This window comes from Macrobrachium nipponense, chromosome 27 (assembly GCF_015104395.2).
Source record: "Macrobrachium nipponense isolate FS-2020 chromosome 27, ASM1510439v2, whole genome shotgun sequence".
Classification (NCBI taxonomy): domain Eukaryota; kingdom Metazoa; phylum Arthropoda; class Malacostraca; order Decapoda; family Palaemonidae; genus Macrobrachium; species Macrobrachium nipponense.
In genome coordinates this window covers 22,841,465-22,861,648 of record NC_087216.1, presented here as the reverse complement: position 1 = coordinate 22,861,648, position 20,184 = coordinate 22,841,465, and the positions used below count along the sequence as shown (strand labels likewise).

The 20,184-nt window shown below is 36.6% G+C and overlaps 3 protein-coding genes across 5 annotated transcripts in view; all 3 read left to right on the top strand.

Annotated features, from left to right (window-relative positions):
- Positions 1-3,894, top strand: part of LOC135200908 (peroxidase-like) — a 61,761-nt gene extending 57,867 nt beyond the window's left edge. For both annotated transcript variants that reach the window (XM_064229663.1, XM_064229662.1), the window contains exons 15-19: positions 873-1,025; positions 1,577-1,686; positions 1,883-1,971; positions 2,378-2,483; positions 3,618-3,894. In XM_064229663.1, the coding sequence (XP_064085733.1) occupies positions 873-1,025; positions 1,577-1,686; positions 1,883-1,971; positions 2,378-2,483; positions 3,618-3,696 (537 nt within the window). In that variant the 3' untranslated portion in view covers positions 3,697-3,894. The remainder of the gene's footprint in view (positions 1-872; positions 1,026-1,576; positions 1,687-1,882; positions 1,972-2,377; positions 2,484-3,617) is intronic.
- Positions 3,895-5,975: 2,081 nt separating this feature from the next.
- LOC135200572 (uncharacterized) lies at positions 5,976-9,044 on the top strand. The gene is made up of 5 exons (XM_064229206.1): positions 5,976-6,152; positions 6,652-6,750; positions 7,431-7,598; positions 8,202-8,308; positions 8,707-9,044. Exons 1-5 carry the CDS (start codon positions 6,107-6,109, stop codon positions 8,908-8,910), a joined length of 624 nt encoding a protein of 207 aa, XP_064085276.1. The 5' UTR covers positions 5,976-6,106; the 3' UTR covers positions 8,911-9,044.
- A 2,295-nt stretch (positions 9,045-11,339) lies between these two features.
- LOC135200907 (septin-2-like) overlaps positions 11,340-20,184 on the top strand; it is a 34,369-nt gene continuing 25,524 nt past the window's right edge. The window contains exons 1-4 of one of the 2 annotated variants that reach the window (XM_064229660.1): positions 11,388-11,484; positions 14,597-14,743; positions 17,788-17,905; positions 18,395-18,537. In XM_064229660.1, the coding sequence (XP_064085730.1) occupies positions 11,458-11,484; positions 14,597-14,743; positions 17,788-17,905; positions 18,395-18,537 (435 nt within the window). In that variant the 5' untranslated portion in view covers positions 11,388-11,457. Of the gene's footprint in view, positions 11,485-14,596; positions 14,744-17,787; positions 17,906-18,394; positions 18,538-20,184 lie in introns of both variants that reach the window. The other variant, XM_064229661.1, reaches the window with a different exon arrangement.

Here is a 20,184-nt window from a genome sequence, read left to right as displayed (position 1 = left end):
ATTTTAGTCAGGGTTTCTTGTTTAGTGACAGGTTGTTATGAGCACTGGATGGGAATGTTTTTAGTTTATTTGTCACCTTTTTAGTGTATACTGTAGGGGTTCTTCCAGAGGAATTATAGGAATTATAGTTTTTTGTTAATCTTTCTTTTTGAGTGGACCACACGTAGACAAAACGCTTAATTTCACAAAGGTGAAATTAAGCGTTTTGTCTATGGATACTGAATAAGGGGTGTTTTCATACATATCTCAAACTTGTGGGTTCATTTTTTAAAGGCTCTGCTGTCAGCATTCATTTGATGCATCGAATGATACGTGAGCTTAACCTGACCTACTAATCTGAACCATAATTTGAGGCCTCATTACATTAAGAAAATATATACTTTCATTTCCCCTGTATAACAGCGTAAGTCTCCCCCAACCTTTCAAAAAATAAAAAATAAAAAATAAAAAATCATCTTTAGCAGATAAATGTAATTTAGGAATGCTCCTTATGAGGTGACGTTTGATTTATAAGTGTTAATAAGTAGAGGGTTTGTTATCAGCCATATATTAGCCTAATATAGTTACGTTATAGCTTCTACTTTTCTTTTTTATATCTGATCTGTAGTGTGAGCAATGTTTTTGGTTGTGCTTTTTATTTACCTTAATATTTCCAGTTTAATGTCCCTTTTGATTCAATGAACGTATTTTTTAAAATAATCTGATTATCGTCTAACACCTTGACTCATTTTTAGTCTTTAAATATAATTGTAAAGCAACTCTTCATCAACGTTGCAATCACAAAATCTAAGTAATATTAAAGAATAAGATCACACATTCCCAGTGGATAAGAATTTGGTCAAGTTAAAGCATATCACTCTGAACGGTTCCAGACTAAGGAGATGCCATTCGGCATGGATTTGGTGTCCCTCAACCTCCAACGAGGGCGAGATCACGGCATCCCTCCTTACAACGACCTGCGAGAATCCTGCGGCCTTCCAAGGGCGACCACGTTCGAGGATCTTCTAGATGTTATCCCGGAGAAAGTAAGGACTTTGAACGATTTTGTGTATCGAAGGATATTATGACAGTGTTCGCGTACGATAGTTACGGGTAACGAGTGCGTCAAATTTGAAACTTCAGGCAGGTTACCAGAGTGCGACGATTAAATTTTCAGGCTTGTTATGTGGCTTTCAAGTTTTCCACATCATACGCTGAATACTCTTTCATACTGGAATGGTGTTCAGGACTAAAGAATAAATGACTCCGTTCACTTACTATGGCCGCTGCTAACGAGTGCGGCAGATTTAATCACTGCAGATGCCAATGTACGATAACTAACCTTGTAGGCTCACTGGCCAAGACTGGCTTACTCAGTCTTTGAAATCATGCCCTGAATATACTTTCATATATTATAATTTATTGGTTAATAATAATTGGTGCAATTTCCTTCTAAGTTTTATGCATTAAGGTACTTTGGGACACTTAATCAATATAAACGTTTCTTCACAATCGCCAAAAACTTAAAATCTTATCTAATAATACTGAAATGAAAGACCTCTGCGTAATAAAATTGCTACCTTCTCTCTCTTTGCAGATTGTCTCTGCATTTAAGCTACTTTACGCTACCGTCGACGACATCGACCCCTTCATCGCTGGCATTTCGGAGAGGCACGCTGAAGGCGCCCTACTCGGCCCCACCTTCAGGTAAAGAAAGGTTTATTATTGTCATTTGACACAGATTTACTTGTGTTGAGATTAGGTGTAATTCATTGATATTATCATTATCATTACTAGATAACTGAGCAACTCACTGATCCTTGAATTCATTTTCGTAATTGTATAGGTTTCTGAATCTATCTCGCTGAAAAATTACCTCATTTTGACTATTTGTTGTTAACAGGTGCATTGTGGGAGACCAGTTCATCAGACTGAAAAGAGGAGACAGATTCTTCTACGATTTTTCAGACATGCCCACATCGTTCACAGAAGGTGAGGTTCTTTACCCCACCCCCCAATTTTCATTATTATTGTTGAGCATAGAATTGAAAAGCATAGTGTCACATTTAGTTGATTTTTCACAATAGGTTCAGATGAAGAAGGTCTTGCACCACTACTGGAGGTGATAAGAGTTTAAGTGTAGACCTATGAACTCTCCCCAACCAACAAGAAACAACAACAACTCTTCTTCTTAGTTTATCTAAAAGAACAAATCATGGCAAAAGCAAGCTAAGAACTTCAAACCAGTTCCCAGATGATTAAATAGACCAAAATTCGTCTCTCTGATAATGCAATAAAGATCCTAAATCATCTTTCGAACATACTTCTGTGATGCTAAACAACCAACATGTCTCTGGTGATGATTGAATCCCAATCAAATTCTCTCTCTCTTTTACAGCTCAACTCTACGAGATTCGTCAGGCTTCCTGGGCTCGCATATTGTGTGATAATGGTGATAACATCATGTTCATGCAACCACTGGCCTTCCTGCAACCAAAAGGAATGTGAGTGTGAATTGGTTTTACACAACACACACATATGTAGCCTATATAGCATATAAGTACACATACACACTCTTAGATTGAGTTGGCCTCACTCCATACTGGCACAATTCAGCCAAACCATTTTGCATACAAAAATTCAGTCTAGCAAAACCTATAGGTCTAATGTAAACAATATTAAAAAAAATGCTTTTTAAGAAAAACCAGTATTTTCATCTCATATATATATATACATAAATGAGTGTGTGTATTTATATACTATATACATATATATATATGTATATAGTATATATATATATATATATATATATATATATATATATATATATACAAATACACGCTCGTTTACGTATATATATAGTATGACTCACTCTACATTGACACAATTCAACCAAACCATTCTGCATAAAAAAAAAAAATCAGTTCTCTCAAAACCTATAGGTCTAATGATATTTTTTAAAAAAGTGCTTTTTAAGAAAAACCAGCATTTTAATCTCACTTGTAAAAATGGTTTGGTTAATTGTGCCCATGTGGAGTGAGTCAAACTCAATATATATATATATATATATATATATATATATATATATATATATATATATATATATATATATATGTGTGTGTGTGTGTGTGTGTGTGTGTGTGTGTGTGTGTGTATTTATATACTATATACATACACACACACACACACACACACACATATATATATATATATATATATATATATATATATATATATATATATATACATATATATATATATACATATATATATATATATATATATATATATATATATATATATATATATATATATATATAGTATATAAATACACATACACACTCATATATATAGAGCTTGACTCACTCCACATGGGCACAATTCAACCAAACCATTTTGCGAGCAAAAATTCAGTCTAGCAAAAACCTATATAGGTCGAATGCAAAAGATATTAAAAAAAAAAAAAAAAAAAAAAAAAAAATAAAAAAAAAAAAAAACAAAAAAAAAAAAAAAAAAAAAAAAATTTAAAAAAACAGCATTTCAATCTCACGGGTAATAAACTTCACGTAACCAAATTCCTCCTCCGTGTCATCTCGTATTCTCTACTACTACTCCTTCTACTTTCTTTTTATTTCCAGAAATCAGCGTGTCTCCTGCGAAGACTACGCTATTCCTAGACTGGACCTCGCCCCCTGGATAAGCGTGCCAGAGAAATAGACTGTAGATTAATCTCCACATTTTTTTTTTCGATAATGTTATTTTTATACTTCAATGTACATAGGTAGACGGAGCTGAACTGTAGAGGTTGTGTCATTCTTAGGTTATTTTTCTGTATATCTGTTTTCCGGTTCTATATATATATATATATATATATATATATATATATATATATATATATATATATATATATATATAGCTACACATTCTTAACCTTATTTATAAATAAATAATCTGGTAAAGCACTTCAAACGTATACACTAACTTACCAGTAAAATCAACTATTGACCACCGAGCTGACGTGAGTTTGAAATGGTAATAGAGAACGGAAATCAGATATCTAATTAAAATAGCCGTTACAAAGGATGGCTGCAAAGTCTATTAATCTCAAGTAAGACTTACTGTGCCACCAATAATTATTTTGATAATAGAATAGGTGACGACTTTCTAAGCAGATTTTTTGACATCAGCATTACACAAGGGCGCTTTTGAAATAATTCTTTTAAAAAAGGTGAAATTCTGGAAGCCTGCTTATCTTTTTAAGGTGATTTAATACTATTTTCAGATTATTTATAAACGTACACAAACAAAAACACGGATATACAGTTGTTTCATAAATAACAAAAAAGGCTCATAATTTTCAGAGACGAAATGCTTTGCATACTATATTTTAGGTCTATTAAAACCCAAATATTTTAAGGACCATTTTCTCCAGTAGTATCCCATGGCTTCATTCTACATTCTATTTTGTATCTGACAGCTCTGTAGTATCCGTAGCTCTTACTGCTATTGTATGCCACTTGCTGTATCTCCGGTGTACCTCAGGAATTTCTTCTGTCTCTTACTTTGTTCCTCTATTTAATATTGTCTAATGGATTTCTTTTTCATCTTATCCTTTCACATTATTATTCATGGGAAATGAATTGGAGATCAACACAAGTAAAAGAATATGTGCTGAGCACCTTGTGGACTTCAAATTAAAAGTTAAATATGCTGACAAAATATTATACTCAAAGTTACACAATAATAATATTCACGTTTCTTTAAAAAAAAGCCAATACTCCAACCATTCAAATTTCGCTTATACTAGGTTCTCTGCAAGTTATCATTTACAAAGAATGATCCACATTTCTGTTTTATATTCATGAATTCTTTGTTTTGGATTGATGACTGGGAAATTGTTTTTCTGTTTCACATTATGATATATTCGCATACTGAGTGCACGAGCGTGTCCAGTGGTTACTGTAACTGTCTTTACAATAAACGGCTTTGGTTGTGTGATGCTGAATATTGCCATCTAATAAAAGTGTTTGTTACTTTACGGCAGTCCTGGTGTTCTTAACCTCTGTTATTTAATGACAGCACTGAAAAGAAGGGAGATTCTTTGATGATACCATATGCTAATTGTGTACCGTATAAGCTTTCGTATGTTGCGCACAACAGTCCTCATTGTTTCTCTCCACACTTTATCATTTAAAGGTGAGATCTGACACGTAGACTAAAGCGGTTTAAACGCACTAGTCGCATCTACCCCCAGGCTACTAAAGCACGTAGTTATATTGCTACTGCTTAGTTTTGCTATTATTCTCAAATATGTGGGGTTACGTTTAAGCGCTTATTTTCATTTCATCCCTCGACTTGGATCACGATTGTCTTTGACAACTTTGAAGACTGTTTTGGGGAAACAGGAAGCGTACTGGGTCTGTGGTTTGCATAGCAAAATATATATAGTACCACCGCATAAAATTTGTCGCTGACCCCCCCAAAAAAATGCGCCCAAGTTTCTTCTGCGCAATCAAGTTTTCTATCCGGCGTATACTGCTGTAGGAGCTGCGGTCCATCAGACTTCCAGCCTCGACCCGTCCCACAGAGTTCCCAGATGCGCGATCATGGCTAAATTTAATTTTAACTAAGATAAAAAATATATATATATATATATACTGACACTAGAGAGCTGCGATTTGGTACGTTTAATGATTAGAGGGTGGATGATCAACATACCAATTTGCAGCTCTCTAGCCTCAGTAGTTTTCAAGATCTGAGGGCGGACGGACAAAGTCCTCTCAATAGTTTTCTCTTACAGCAAGCTAAAAAGAGGCAACGAAGGGGAAATATAAGATAAAGAGACGAACAAACAATAAATAAATGCTATAACGTCAGGAACTACCTTGTTCTTCTTGAAATTATACTATAGACTCGTCATCTTCAAGCTGGCAAAGTTACGGCTGACAAGTCCGTGCTACTCGGCGATGTATTTTGGATTATACGGGACAATTCACTGAGGGTTTAACCGTAATACCCAAGCAGTACAATTTATTAGGCCATCAAAGTCATCATGTGAGGTTGACGATGATTAGCATTATGTTAATGACCAGCGGGCCGTTGGTATAAAGACGTGGAGACAACAACTATGGCGACATTCCACGTCTTTGTTATCAGAGAGTCACCGGCGTTCGGTAAGTGGAGGTTCTGTCGCCGTATTGTTTTCAGAATTTCTGATCATAGCCGGTTAATTTTAGGTTAAGTTGATTTTATACCTGCTAGGGCCCCCCATATATCAAGCTGTCCCTTAAGTGTTAGTAAGATGTTAAAGGGGTGCCTATAACTTCCCTGCTGTTTACCTGTGCATTCACCAACTAACTGAGACTATATTATGTCTATTCTATGAGTGCCTTCTGCAAGAACCGCAGCTGACGTGGAAATTGAATTTTCACTGAAAATATTTCTTGTGCCTTCCAATGGAAATTATAATGTCCAAAGTATAAAAAATATAAGTAAAACATATAATGTTTAATGATAAAAGTTAAAACTCTTTAATGTTTTAGAACAATTCAAAAAATCTTACCGTATATTGAAACTTGGGTCAACTGATATACAAAAGATCAAATGAGGCAAAATTCATAAAAATGAAAATACGCGTTTGGAAATTTCATGAACCTTTCTACATTTTTCCAGCGATGAATTCCTCCCTGATATTCGTACTAGGCCTAATGGTTGTAGGAGTCTCCTACGCCGCCTTCCCCGGACCAGGCTTTGTAAACCCATGGGTCGACAGTAAGTAGAGAGTAACTGTTTGATATGCTTACACACACTAACACACAAAGACAAACAGATAGGTAGTACGTGTGATATGTGCACATGAGCTTTTTGCCGTCACCATATCAACTTACATTGTACTACAGTTTTTAATTGGTAAGTTACTATGCAGATATTGCATAAATGTATAGGCATACATACACACACACACACACACACACACACACACACCACACACACATATATATATATATATATATATATATATCATATATATATATATATATATATATATATATATATATATATATATATATATGTGTGTGGTGTGTGTGTGTGTGTGTGTGTGTGTGTGTGTTATGTATGTATATGTACGTATAACTGAATCACGAAAGTTTGGAACGTGATAAATGCATAAATAAAGGTATAAGCCTCGAAGGAAAGTGAAACACTGGAGTAGCTACAAGATCTTTCGATGAGCCGAGAGATCTTGCAGCTACTCCAGTGTTTCACTTTCCTTCGTGGCTTATACCTTTATCTATGTATATGTATGTATGTAAGTATGTAGAGAGACATATTCACGAACCTAAAAATTAAAAAAATAAAAACTTCGTTGTCAGCCAACCTAAATATGACCCCCGTAAAAACGAGCAGAAGAACCAACACTCATCTTTCCCTCTTGTGCTCGCCTCCTGCAGCCTCCAGGTGCCCTCCCGGAGACACGATCCCCATGTGCCAGTTGAAAAAGAGCAAGTGCACGGGCGTGAGGAAAGTCTTCCAAGGGGCGGTGAGTCCCGTCGGCGCCGTCGTCAAGTGTGCCAACGCAACAGGCGTCATGCCGGGCCCCGATTTCTTCCTGAGTATCGGTGAGTCATCCAGGCGCTCCGTATATTCGTGTCAATCAATCTCTTTAGCAAAAACTTTGATAGATTAAGGAGAGAGGTGTTAGTTTATTCTTTGAATCATTCCTTCCGAAGAGATCCAGCGAGGGAATGGTCACGCTGCCTATACAGTTTCCTAAATCAAGCGTCAGCTTTGTGGTTTGAAAGCTGGTTCCTGGTTCCTAAGCGCTCACTCCACAAACACAGTTGCGGGCACACTACACTGTTCATGAGGTGCAAAGCTTTATTCCCTTAATTGTTGACTTTACTCATTATTTAGTTTAACTTTACATTGTTACTTCAAAGTGTTTATTTTAATTAGCTGTTTCCGACTATAATTGAATCTTTTCTTCTTCTTTTTTAATTCAATCAAGATAATTTACTTTTTTTTTTTTATCTTTTTAAGATATTTGCAGCAAACTTGCCTGATTAAGCTGCCCTCTGGCCTCATGACACCTCGGCCTTTTGTCCTAGCGTAGCCAGTGGAAAAATTTCCCATCCAAAAGATATTTGGTATCATTTTGTCAATGAAATCGGAAACTTTTAAATAGAATCAATTAACTAATACAAATTCCCTTCCAATTCCAGGATTGGCCTTCGCTAAGGGAAACTCTGAGATGTTGGCTGACCAGGTTTCAACAGATCCCTCTGTCACTATGGCTATTAGACAGTGCACCCTCAATGCAACTGGCTTGGTAAGTTGCTAGGGAGGAAATAGTACCTTTTAATTAAAGAAAGAGAGAGAGTGTGTGTGTAAGGCTCGTTGGACGCAATGGAGATTAAGTTCAATGTTGCTCTTTGACACTGTATTTCTGGTTCTACCATACCAACTGAGTCATCATTTTTCAAAATTAGACTCGTCCTGCGTACGACTATGTTCATTCTAAAAGGTGATACGTGGACATTTTGACTGCAAACTTTTCGTACAATGAGATATTGTCATTGGTATAATTTCCAAAAGCAGAATGCAAGCAAATAAACCTGTTGTAAAGAGAACCAGGTGGCTTTATGTACGGACGTACCATTAGAGGTGGAATTTTATCTTCCTAGCTCATAGATCAAAATCAAAGCATTGATTTTTCTATCTTTTCAGTTAAGTCCTGACAACACCATTGACAGGTTTGCCGTAGCAACTGCCCTCAACGCTTCCCTTTCAACACCCGCACTGAGTGCTGCAGCCATGGAGGCTGCCTTTTCCTGCCCTGAACCTGAGGACTTCCAGCCAACAAAGTACATCAACTGCATCACATCAGCATGCATCAGCAGCGTTACTGTAGGCCCAGCGAAGTTCTTCTGAGATCACTCAGAACATGTTCATTCAACCCAAGAACCCAGAGAACGAGTGTGAACCCGATCAAAACCAGAGGACGATTGTGAACCTAACCAAGGCCAGAGGCAGTGGATGGAAGAGGAAGAAACCAAGACCAGAGGCAGTGGATGGAAGAGGAAGAGACACTTGGCCGCTTTCAACTCCACGGCTGATGGAAATACCAACTCATCCCATGTCATCGTTCTAGAATAAGCTGATGGCTAAGGTTATGATGTGATTATTTCAATACTTCAGTATTAACGGTAAACCGACAATCTTGCTTAATCGTATAGTTTATAGAGATTCTTTTAAGGCTGTATTTACCCTTCAAGATATTACTGTAGATGATAATAAAGTTTGAAAATTCAAGATTGTGTATTATGCCATCACCAGCATCGAATCATAGGCTAACATCCGTTAGTATTAGTAACGCACAATTCCCATGACCTGTGTGTTTAAAGATTTTGTTATCTGAATTCTGATTATCAGGAAAATTTCACAACTTCTAAATTGATGAGAGTCGTCAAAATGTAAGTTATATAAAAGAGTCCAGACTGCAAGTCTTTGACTCTAAGACGGTGAGTACGTCCCAAGGCGTCTTCATTCTGCATGCTTATATAAGGGCAGTGGCTAGAAAGAATTGAAAGTATGGCCCGTGTTGGACGACGGCGTGTAGATGTGGATATTGTTACTCTAAGACTCTCACTGCTACTCAGCAAAAAATGAACGTGAATACACATATCATTTTATTATATGCTCTTTATAGCACCTCATTGGCGTAGTCGGTATAGTGTTGGCGTGCCATCTCGGTGGCCGTGAATTCGATTCTCGGACATTCCACTGAAGGGTGAGAAATGTGTATTTCTGGTGATAGAAGTTCACTCTCGACGTGGTTCGGAAGTCACGTAAAGCCGTTGGTCCCGTTGCTGAATAACCACTGGTTCCATGAAAAGTAGAAAAAAAATACAAACAAACAAATATGCTCTTTATATTGAGTAGTCTAAAAACTAGATTTCGAGCTATAATTACTATCTATGTTGTATATCTTTTCAGTTATGTTTTGCATAGTGGAAGGGTATTCATGGTTGCTCAAAACTTTGATACGTCATGTAATTGCCTTACACCGGCCGTGGCCACGTAACTAATACTCACAAGCCTTTAGTTATATAATATCCTCCATAAAATGATCTCCCATAGTCTTGAGTCAGCTCTCTTGGTTGAGAGTAAAATCAAGCGCACTTTATTCCTTTGTAGCTTCTTAATCACATTCCTTTTTTGTCATATCTTCTTAACAATTATATACATTCATGTGTTCCACTGTTAATTAACTTGTTTGATTTTCTAGTCTTATTTATTTATTTTACGCATGGGCACTTTCTATGATCTTCCGTAAGATTGTATGTCCACTAATAATAATATAATAATATGCTCTTTTGTTCTGTCCTCATTTGTTATCTTAATCAGTTTCCTCTACTATTCAGCTTATTTGCTATTGTTTCTTATTTCTCTTTGATAGATTGTTCTCTACTTCGCAATTTATTTGTCTGTGTTGCGTGAAAACATCAACAGAAATCATAATAAGGAGACAGATGCAACCCGAAACCCCACACTATAAAACTACCCACTCGAATGGGATGGCTGTGATAGACCATAAAAAAAGAGATAATGATAATAAAAATTCAAAGAAAACTCATAATCACGAGTCAATAAAACGGGAAAGTAAATCCACAGTGGTAATATGCCTGTTTTATTTTGTTATTTGAAATTTATACAGCAGAAGCTTTCGATGACCTGCTCAAAAGCTTTCTCCTGTGTATTTTTTTAAATAATAAGATCAAACGGGCATACTACTGTGGATTTACTTTCCCAATAATAAAATTGGCGAGATGTATTACGCTTACTGATTTGGTTCTGTTATGCTTATGTTACTATAATTGATATTAATTTATCATTTTTTTTTCGTCGAACTTTTCTCATATGTGTTATTTACATACACCTGACTGAGCCAGTCTTCTTTTATCATTATTTTTTTTTTTATCGAGATCGTGACCATTGCCATGGTCTTACAGTTTTGAAATATGGGTGTGTCACCGTAATACATGTTCGAGTGACATCCTTTCTATTTCCAACTTTGCCTTTATTTCTAAATATATTTTACCACATCAATGTAATATATAAAGATTTCTATATCTATGATTGAATAGACTAAAATTGGCGTGATACATATATTTACTAAGTGGAAGTTAATGCCAAAGTGAGACGTTGAGTGACTACTTGCTGGAGGATTATGCATAGTAGTTATACAGTACGGCATTATTTAATTTTGCATTTCTAGTGAAATTGTCAAGATATAAAATAATTCGGTGCCGTAGAATTGTTAAAATGATATGTGTGATATTTTGAAGCATTTCAAAGTAATATACCTAAATATATTTCAGCACAAAAATAATAAATAAAGGTGTGACTTGGGTCGTACTGTAACTTGTTGTCAGACAAACGGGTCTGTTCTGAGCGTAAGTGGTTTAAGTGTCAACAATGGCTGCCATTGTCGAACGACCTCCAGTAAGTTTTCCTTTTACTTTCACTGTATGGTGAGATTTTTGTGGTGAAATTGGAATAAAATAAATCCTGTTTAATACCATTATAGAATAGCTTCAGTTGCGAGAGATAAAACTCTTGTTTAATTGGGCTAAAGTACGTCTTGCAGAGGTGCTAGATTAGCCTACTCCTTGATGTTTAGACTGCCTAGGCCTGTGTACTTAGGCCTGCGTCAGATCTTGAGCCTACCGGGACGAGGCTAGTCTGTGCCCAGGTTTTTGGCATCCCTTTCCCTTTTGTTAGTGTAGTTCATAGCTTTTTATGTAATGAAAATTACGTTAATGCAGGCTTAGGCCTGTATAAAGCTAAGCGTAGGTTAGGCCATAGGCCTGAGCTACGGTAGGCTTTCATTCGGTACCTAATAGTAGTAAGGGTAAACTAGCGCTGCAGGAATGTAACTACATAATATGCTGTTTATCAGTATAGTAGTAGTAGGCTTACCGTTAGGTATTGGTAGGCCTATGGGTGAGTAGAGATGGGAGATATCCCTCTAGCCTAGGTAGTCCAAAAAGCTAGCTTAGGATATAGGCCTGTCCTCTATAGTTTTCCATAACCTGTCGTAGGGTTGCAGCATTGCCACCTTATCCTTAATACATCAATTTTCATTAATCTGTGTAGGTTTAGCTTAATTATGGAGGTCTTCGTTCAGTCCGTCAGTCTGGCCTTGTTGGAATATGTTTTCAGATGTAACTAAGGCCTAAGTGAGGTTAGAAAATTAAGGCTGGTTAGGTCAGGACATGGCATTTTAGGGAAGGTTAGGTTTTTTTTCGTCTGCGGTACTTGCTCCCGTCATTCTATATGCTCCCCCTTAGCTGTATTTTCATAAAAAATATCAAATAAATGGAGGCAAAATCAGTACACAAAAAATGGTGCTTTGATACTTGTAGTAGGTAGGTTTATGGATTTATCATAGCCTAATCTTGGCAGAGGCATCCAGCCAAACCAAGAACAGCAATTTTAACTTCATTGTCAAAGAAATAGTATAGGTTAGGTAGGTGGTAGGCATTACAACCAAAACTAGGAAAGGTATAGGCCTGTGTTTCATAAATTGCAAGTGGTGATTAGGCTAACCAGCTATTTAGTTAAATTTTTAGTGGTTGTAAGGCTAAACAGTTGTAATATAATTAGGCTATACTAGGTCACCATTGGCTAAGTTAGATTTCATCTAGGGCAAAATAAATATGGCGTTTGGGCTTATGCACTGTATCGTGTATCTAGGTCACATGAATTGCTGTAGCTACAGGTTTTGTTGACCTTTGCTTATTTTCATGGTAGTAGTTCAGTAGAGCATAAATCTTTCCATCATAGGCCTATTCACAAAGCTGGAGCATAGTCCCTGGTTACAGAGCGTGGGCAGTAATTAGATGGCAGATTATGCAAATTCTTTGAAAATAAAATAAAAATTAAGCTTATTTCTTTCATTGGTTTTGGGTTGGAAAAAGCAGAACATCAGGATATGTAGCAATAACCTGATGTTAAGTTTATTACGCATTATAGAATATTTTATATAAGCTTATATTCTTGGCTAGAAGTCATTATCAAGCATAATGGTGAAACGTAATCAAGCTTGGAAAATAACCTCTATTTCTTCCAAACAGTAAATGCACATGTACACGTCAACTAATTAACCCTTTAACACCGAAGAGGTATAATAATAATCGTCTCCCGTATGCTGAGGGGGTCTCGGAGTGAGCGCCGAAGCAGAAAAAATATTTTTGTCACTGATACACTTTAGTGCGATAAGAAAGAAATTCGCGCTTGCGCTCCTGCGTAACGATTGTAAACAAAACAACGCCTTGATCCATGAGCTCCCAGCATCCCCCAAGGAGTGTGATTCAAAAGTTTTTGCCTGGTAGGCCTATAAGTATTTTTCCCCGAATTTTTAAAAAAACTTTTTTTATCGACATACCATACGTCCAATCGGCACCCGACAGACAATTTATGTCGACGTTTAATACGTCCAATCGGCGTTAAAGGTTAATTAACCATTGATCTTGGGTTACCTAGTTGACCGCTTTGCTCTATTTAATTCGTAAACACTGCGGTTCTTTATCACTGATATGGAATGCCATCGTTCAACAGAAAAAAAATTAATCTTTTGACATTCTCCACAAACGGTTCATAATTCTGTGTATGCTTTAGCATGTCAGGATACATAAAATTGAGCTAATGATTGTCAAAGATCAAAGGGTAATGGTGAAAGCTAAACTGTATATGAAAAATAAGTGTCAGATAACAGCCAGTGTAGTAATGTCAGAATCTATGGCAACCAGTTCTTAACCCTTTAATGGATTGCTCTGAGGCAATATTTTCGTCATTTTGCATTAACTTGCCTGTAAACTAGCTTTGAAATTCATTCATGAGCTGCAATTTTATTCAAGTAATATGGATGGAAAGAAAAGTTAACTTCTGATAGAAAATATCACGATTGTTTTAGTTTGTTTAGTAAAAGTTTTGACTTACAGCATATTTTTCAGCTTTTATCATTAACTAGTATATACTTGATCAGCTTTTATATATATGAATAAGTATACCAAAATTTTTTTAAAGGTTTTTACAATTTTTTTTATTTTATATTGTGATAAGAAACTAAAGATATTTAATAAGTGCTAATGACATATACATACACTATTAAATAAGAGTATGTACATAAAACTAATGTAGGTGACAATTACCATGGTTTATTGGTACAATACTTTGATTTATGAATTAATGTCATCTAGTTACTGCATTTACTAATAGCAAAAGCTTTTTTAGAAGTTGTAAAACAAATAGGAGTTGCCTTTGTGTAGATCACTGGTTTGTATTTATAAAACTAAAACTATAGAAATGAAGATATATTTTAAACATTTTATCTCAAACAAAGATTGTGATTTCATAGTTCTTTTCCTTGTGATGTAGGTAAAAAGTATAGTGTATGAACTGATACAGTATATAAATGATTGTAGTAAAAGATTTTAACCAGCCATTTGCTGTCCATTTATTATTGAATTTAATAGCCTAAATCTGTGTTCAGTCTAAAATGTCAAGATGTGAATTAAACTGTGTAAGCTTTCCACTTTCACATTGTTTTTAGTCCCCTCCATCTCCTGGCTCACATCATGGGGAGGGCCTTTCCAGAAAGGGTTCTGTGCAATCAACAGCCTCAGCTAAGTCAGTTTCCAGCTCGGTCTTTACAGTTCCTAGTCCAGATTTGAATATAGGAGATTTGCAGGGCAGCAAGGTATGAAAAAAAAAAAGAGGACTGAATTTGCCCTAATGACAGCTTAGAATTGCTGTGCTACTGATGGATATTAATTTAGGGAGCTCATGCTTGTTTCTTGCTCCGTAGAAACATCATTTAGCTGATGCCGTTGCTTTTTGTTTAGATACCATTTTAACTTATGTATGAGAAATGGAAAAGATTTTAGCAAGGAGTGTTCAGTGATTATACACTTCTTTTTTTTTATAGATTGTCCATATTTTGTATTAATAGTTGTTGTAAGCCTTTAGGATATGTTCACTGATCTTGCTTGTCTAACCTTGCATATTTTTTCTGTAGAATGATAGTCAAGTTACTACCATCACCTTAATGTGCCACAGATTGTACAAAGTCTAAAGCATTATTTACATGCACAGTTTATGTAAATGTGTATTAGCTCTTGTACTAAGGTTTCATAACTTGATCATTTGGTCTTTTCAGCCGAGTTCCTGTAAGTTCTTTTTTGCAGGAGTTAGCATAAATATTGTATACATTTATATTTATAATACTTTGGGGCTGTTCTATGGGCAAGGGCCTGTGCTGGTATGAGGCCAGCTTAATCAGAAACAACACTTTGGCTCTCTATGTCCTGACATGTTGCATTTCATGTCCATGTTTTGGAAATTCATAAAGTCATCGCAGATTGAGATTGAGAAGTATAGTTAACAAATAAAAGGTACTGTACTTTTTCTTTTAGGTTGCAAAAACTTTAACGTTTTCATGCTATAATTCTGCCATTAGTCAGTATGTGGACTTTTTTATGTGTATTGATTTTAGGCACTATGTACACTTCATCTCATAGTCTACTGTTTGGTGATATTTCTTTCTGGTCTTTGCCATGTTATGTTGAAGGATGTACTTCTTATCCATAGGGGGATAGTGGCATCAGTGCATCCCATGCGGTGCACTGTAGGCATCACTTCAGGTTCTTTGCAGCGTCCCTTCGGCCCCTAGCTGCCACCCCTTTTATTCGTTTACTGTACCTCCATTCTTATTCTCTTTCTCCCATCTTACTTTCCACTGTCTGTTTACAATTATTTCGTATTGCCCTCTCCTTTTACACCTTTAAAACCTTTTTACTTTCATTTCCGTTTCAGCGGTGAACGACCTCATAGGTCTCAGTGCTTGGCCTTTGGCCTAAATAGTTACATTCCATCCCTCTCACTCACTTGCAGGTTTTTACATTGTTGTACTGTTGTCAAAATTATGCAGCTTCTGCCAATGTCTGCTTTTGCTAAAAATGATTAACATCTTGCTCATGTTGCTGATTTGTAGAATTAGTTTTCATATTCTTGAATTTTCCACTGTCAAGTAATGTACTACTCTTCTTTTGATATTACATATACTAACTACGTACATACATTGCTGCAGATGTTCCATAATTATTTTATATGTATTGCCTCATCTTTGGATTTTATAGACTTTTTCATTTTTTTACATAAGAATTTCAGAACATTGATGTTTCAAGACCATTTTCAGTATCATTAGTTTATAATGATTTCCTCCTTTACTAACTGCAGTTTCTTACAATGCTTTATAAATACAGTATGAGGATTTCATTTTCATTATGCAACTTTAGTACTGTATATGAATTCATGATATTCTCAAATGTTTCGTTGAATTCAAATGATAGTCTTAACTCTTTGAATCTTTTATTACATACAGTATGTGCAGTAAAGAAAATTCTCAAGGTTGCATGTTAATACGTTACAGTGTTTATTGACTTTATTTAACCCAAAATACGACCTATCCTTATAAAAAAACAAATACTATATGCATAAAATTAAGTCATTAAAACAAGGGATTCCGCATTGATATAAATTATTTGCAAGTTCTTGTACAATTTCATTCTTCTACAAGAGTTGAAATTACAGGAACTAGTACGTATTCCAAATTAAAATAGCAAAATTTAAATCTATATCAGTACTATATTGCCTTTGAATTTCTCACAAAACATGGTTCTAAGTTGCAGTCATTTAATTCAAGTAATGTAGGTACAGCATATCATAGTGGCACTCATGGGAACAAAAGCCTTTTAAGAAAACTGTAACTTGAGGCAATAATTACCATAGAAATTTTCCATATGTAACAGGAGACTACTGTATGTTGTAGGTCTATTGGTAATGTGCTTGTAGGTTCTTTGATAAATCAAAACTCAAAAGGGCTCACTTGCTTCCTGATAATATGGATCTACTGGTTTTCTCTATCACAGAATGGTCATGGATGTTTATCTGTGTGTTGCTGTAAACCTCGGAGATACCCATACTATGTACAAATACCAGCCCATCAATGCATTTTTGATAAATCCTTTTATTTTTCCCTGATCTCCCCTGTATATCAGTAGTACTGTTATGGACTTCCAGGTGGATATTTACTTCTTTCCCACTGGCCATTTCTTGGGTAAATTAACCTTCCCAGTTTAATAATTTGCAACTTATACTCACAAAGTGGTCTTCTGTTGTGAAGTTAGTTGCAAACTTTAGTAATTAAAAGAGAAAATATTCTTACCTTGTGTCATCCTAAAAGGATTTCTTCTCTATTTGTCATCATGCTTCAGTAGATGTTCAACTCTTGTAAAGCAATAGTTTTAAATTTTCACTTTTTTATGAATTTTGATACATTTGAAAACTGTTGATAACCATTTTGTATCCTTACTGAAAAATTTGAAAAGATTACCTAATTGTGCTGAGAAGTTTGAAAGCAGATTACGTATATTGTATTGACCAATAACACACTTTTTATCAGACAAATCATCATACATTGATATACATCACTACTCACTTCCAATTGGTTGTAGGTCTGTTCATTTGAGAGAAAAGCAGGCTGAGTGGAGGTTAGTGAGGAAGTATGTGCATGTCCCACCTGTAAGTTTCTGCTCACCCACCTGGAATCTTATGTGCTGTCCTTTTCCATAAATCTTGGCTGGTCTGTCCTTTGATGTAGCAAATTAATAGATTTGATCAAGGTATTGGTTTCTTCTTCATGATATATAACATCTGTATTCTAATGAAATTCTAATTTTTCAGATTGAGGATAAAATCCGTACACTAAAGTTGAGTGGTCATGTCGGATTTGACTCGCTGCCAGATCAGTTGGTGGCAAAGTCAACGCAAAATGGGTTCACATTCAATATCTTATGCATTGGTAAGTGCACTATTCTAATTGTAGTATTCAGTCTCTTGAACTTAGTTAACAAAAGCTATGCAAAATACCCGGAGAAAGTGCAACTTGTTTTTCCTGGGAAGATGCTCTCTTCCTGAATATTATAGTACTTAAGTAAGAGTGGAGATGATTTTACACTCAGCATTTGAAATGAGTTGTCTTTCAATACTCGTTTACAGTGAGAAATTAAAGGTGTACCTTGCAAGATGGATGGTCTTTGCCCTCCCAGAACCTCAGATAATTTTTCACAAATTCTTACAGTATTCCTTCTTCCTGGTAATAAACTGGTCAGACAGTGGATTTTTATTTGATAGAATTTTGAATGCCAACCTCCTCTCCATAAAAAAAATACAGTATGTGAGTAGTATTTGCTTTTTTAGTTATTTAAACTAAGGCTATTTTGAATTTTAAAAAATGTGTATAATAGATTAGCAAATTTTGCATATGTAAACTAAGTTTTTTTTTTTTCAGGTGAGACTGGTATGGGGAAGTCAACATTGATGGACACCCTTTTCAATACCAGCTTTGAGTCCAATCCAGCACCTCACACTTTACCCAGTGTGAAACTTAAATCAAATGTATATGAATTACAGGAATCTCAAGTTAGGTTAAAGGTCAGTTTTTTATATGGCTTACTCTCAGGCAATCTTTTCCAATTCGTGCATTTTAGATAAAAAAAAATAATTTCATGTATGACACTTACCTGGCAGGTATATATATAGCTATATTCTCTGTTCGCACTGGCAGAATTTTCAAAACTCGCGGCAACCGCTAGATCACTGGTAGTTCAGGTGATCGCCACCCCGTTCCCGTGGCGCTGGTGCTCGGAATCATTCCCATTTTCGTCAGATTTTTTCTGCCAGCCGAACCGGCAACATCGTTGTGGGTTCCCTGCTAGAATTTCGAACTCGTTAGCTGACTTTCGCTGTACTTTGATGGATTATTGGGTATCGTATTGGAAAGTTGGATTGGCAATCGCGTTTGGAATTTCTTATAATGTCTGATTCTGGTTTAGTATTTAGAGTGTGTGTGAAAGAAGGGTGCAAGGTGAGACTGCCGAAAGCCTCGGTAGACCCTCACACAGTATGTAAGAAGTGTAGAGAGGGTGTGTGTACTTGGGATAATAGATGTAATGAGTGTGAAAGTTTAAATGAGAAGGAATGGAAGACTTTCACTAAATATGTTGAGAGACTAGAAAAGGATAGAGTAAGGAGATCGGTAACTCGGAGTGAGAGGTCAGGCTCTTCTAGTAAGGCCTTGAATGCTTCTGTTATTTCTCCCCCTCCATCCCAAGTAGAAGTTGTAGATCCTTCTCATCAGGTTTCTCCTGCGCCTGCTGCTGTTTCTGAGGATCCTAATTATGTGAAAGTGTTTGCCGCCCTTGCGTCAATGGGCGATCAGATTCAGTGTCTTACAGACAAAGTGGGTACTTTTGAGAGTGTCAGTGTAGTGGAGGGGGCGGCTGATCGTCTCTCTCGTGCTCCTAGACCTAGGCCTCTGCCAAGCTCCCAGACCCAAGGGAGAAGGCATATCGACAGTCGAAGGGAGGCGAGAGGGGTTCCCTTACGATCAGTCGTCCCTTCAGGCAGTCCTGTTGCGTCCCAGGCTGCAGCAGTGCGCCATAGAAAAGGCGACACTGGGAAGTGTTTTTCTTCTACCGATAGTTCTGCGTCAGGCAGATATCGACGTTATGCGGAAGAATCGCGTCCGCTGAAGAGGACGCATAAACCTACGTCATCTCAGGATGAACTTGACGCTCAAGAGCGGTGGAGTAGCCCCGAGATTTTCTCATCTAGTGACGATGAAGACGTGGTTCCGGTTAAAAGGAGGAGAACTTTTCGTTCAAGGCAGGACGCAAGACTTCATTTAGACGGCGGTTCGCCTGATAGGAGCCCTCCTTCTGCATCCTGGGCAGTTTCTCCTGTATCTTCTCCTTCTCGTAGACCTCAGGTTCGAGCTTCTCGTCTTCGTTCCCCGCATGCTCAGGCATCCCGTCAGGAAACAGAGACTAAGGACTTTCTTAAAGAGATGCAAGGAAGGTTAGCCGATCTAGTTAAATCGTGGGAAGCAACGAAACATCCTCCTACGAGACGTAAGGACGCGTCTCTCCCCGTCAAGTCCTCCAAAAGGACGCATGATTGTTTGCCTCCTCCTCATCGCACTTTGGATTCTCGTGTAGGACGCAAGTTACCGGGACAGGACGCAGGACGCAATCTCGGAGCGGATTCACGTTTGGTCGACGTATCTCAGAAGGACGCAGG

What these genes read in the sequence shown, in the direction of transcription:
- LOC135200572 (XM_064229206.1), top strand. Translation starts at nt 6,107, where the DNA reads ATGGCGACATTCCACGTCTTTGTTATCAGAGAGTCACCGGCGTTCG. An exon ending in TGTAAACCCATGGGTCGACA is followed by an intron (nt 6,751 to 7,430) that starts GTAAGTAGAGAG and finishes CGCCTCCTGCAG; the next exon opens with CCTCCAGGTGCCCTCCCGGA. An exon ending in CCCTCAATGCAACTGGCTTG is followed by an intron (nt 8,309 to 8,706) that starts GTAAGTTGCTAG and finishes CTATCTTTTCAG; the next exon opens with TTAAGTCCTGACAACACCAT.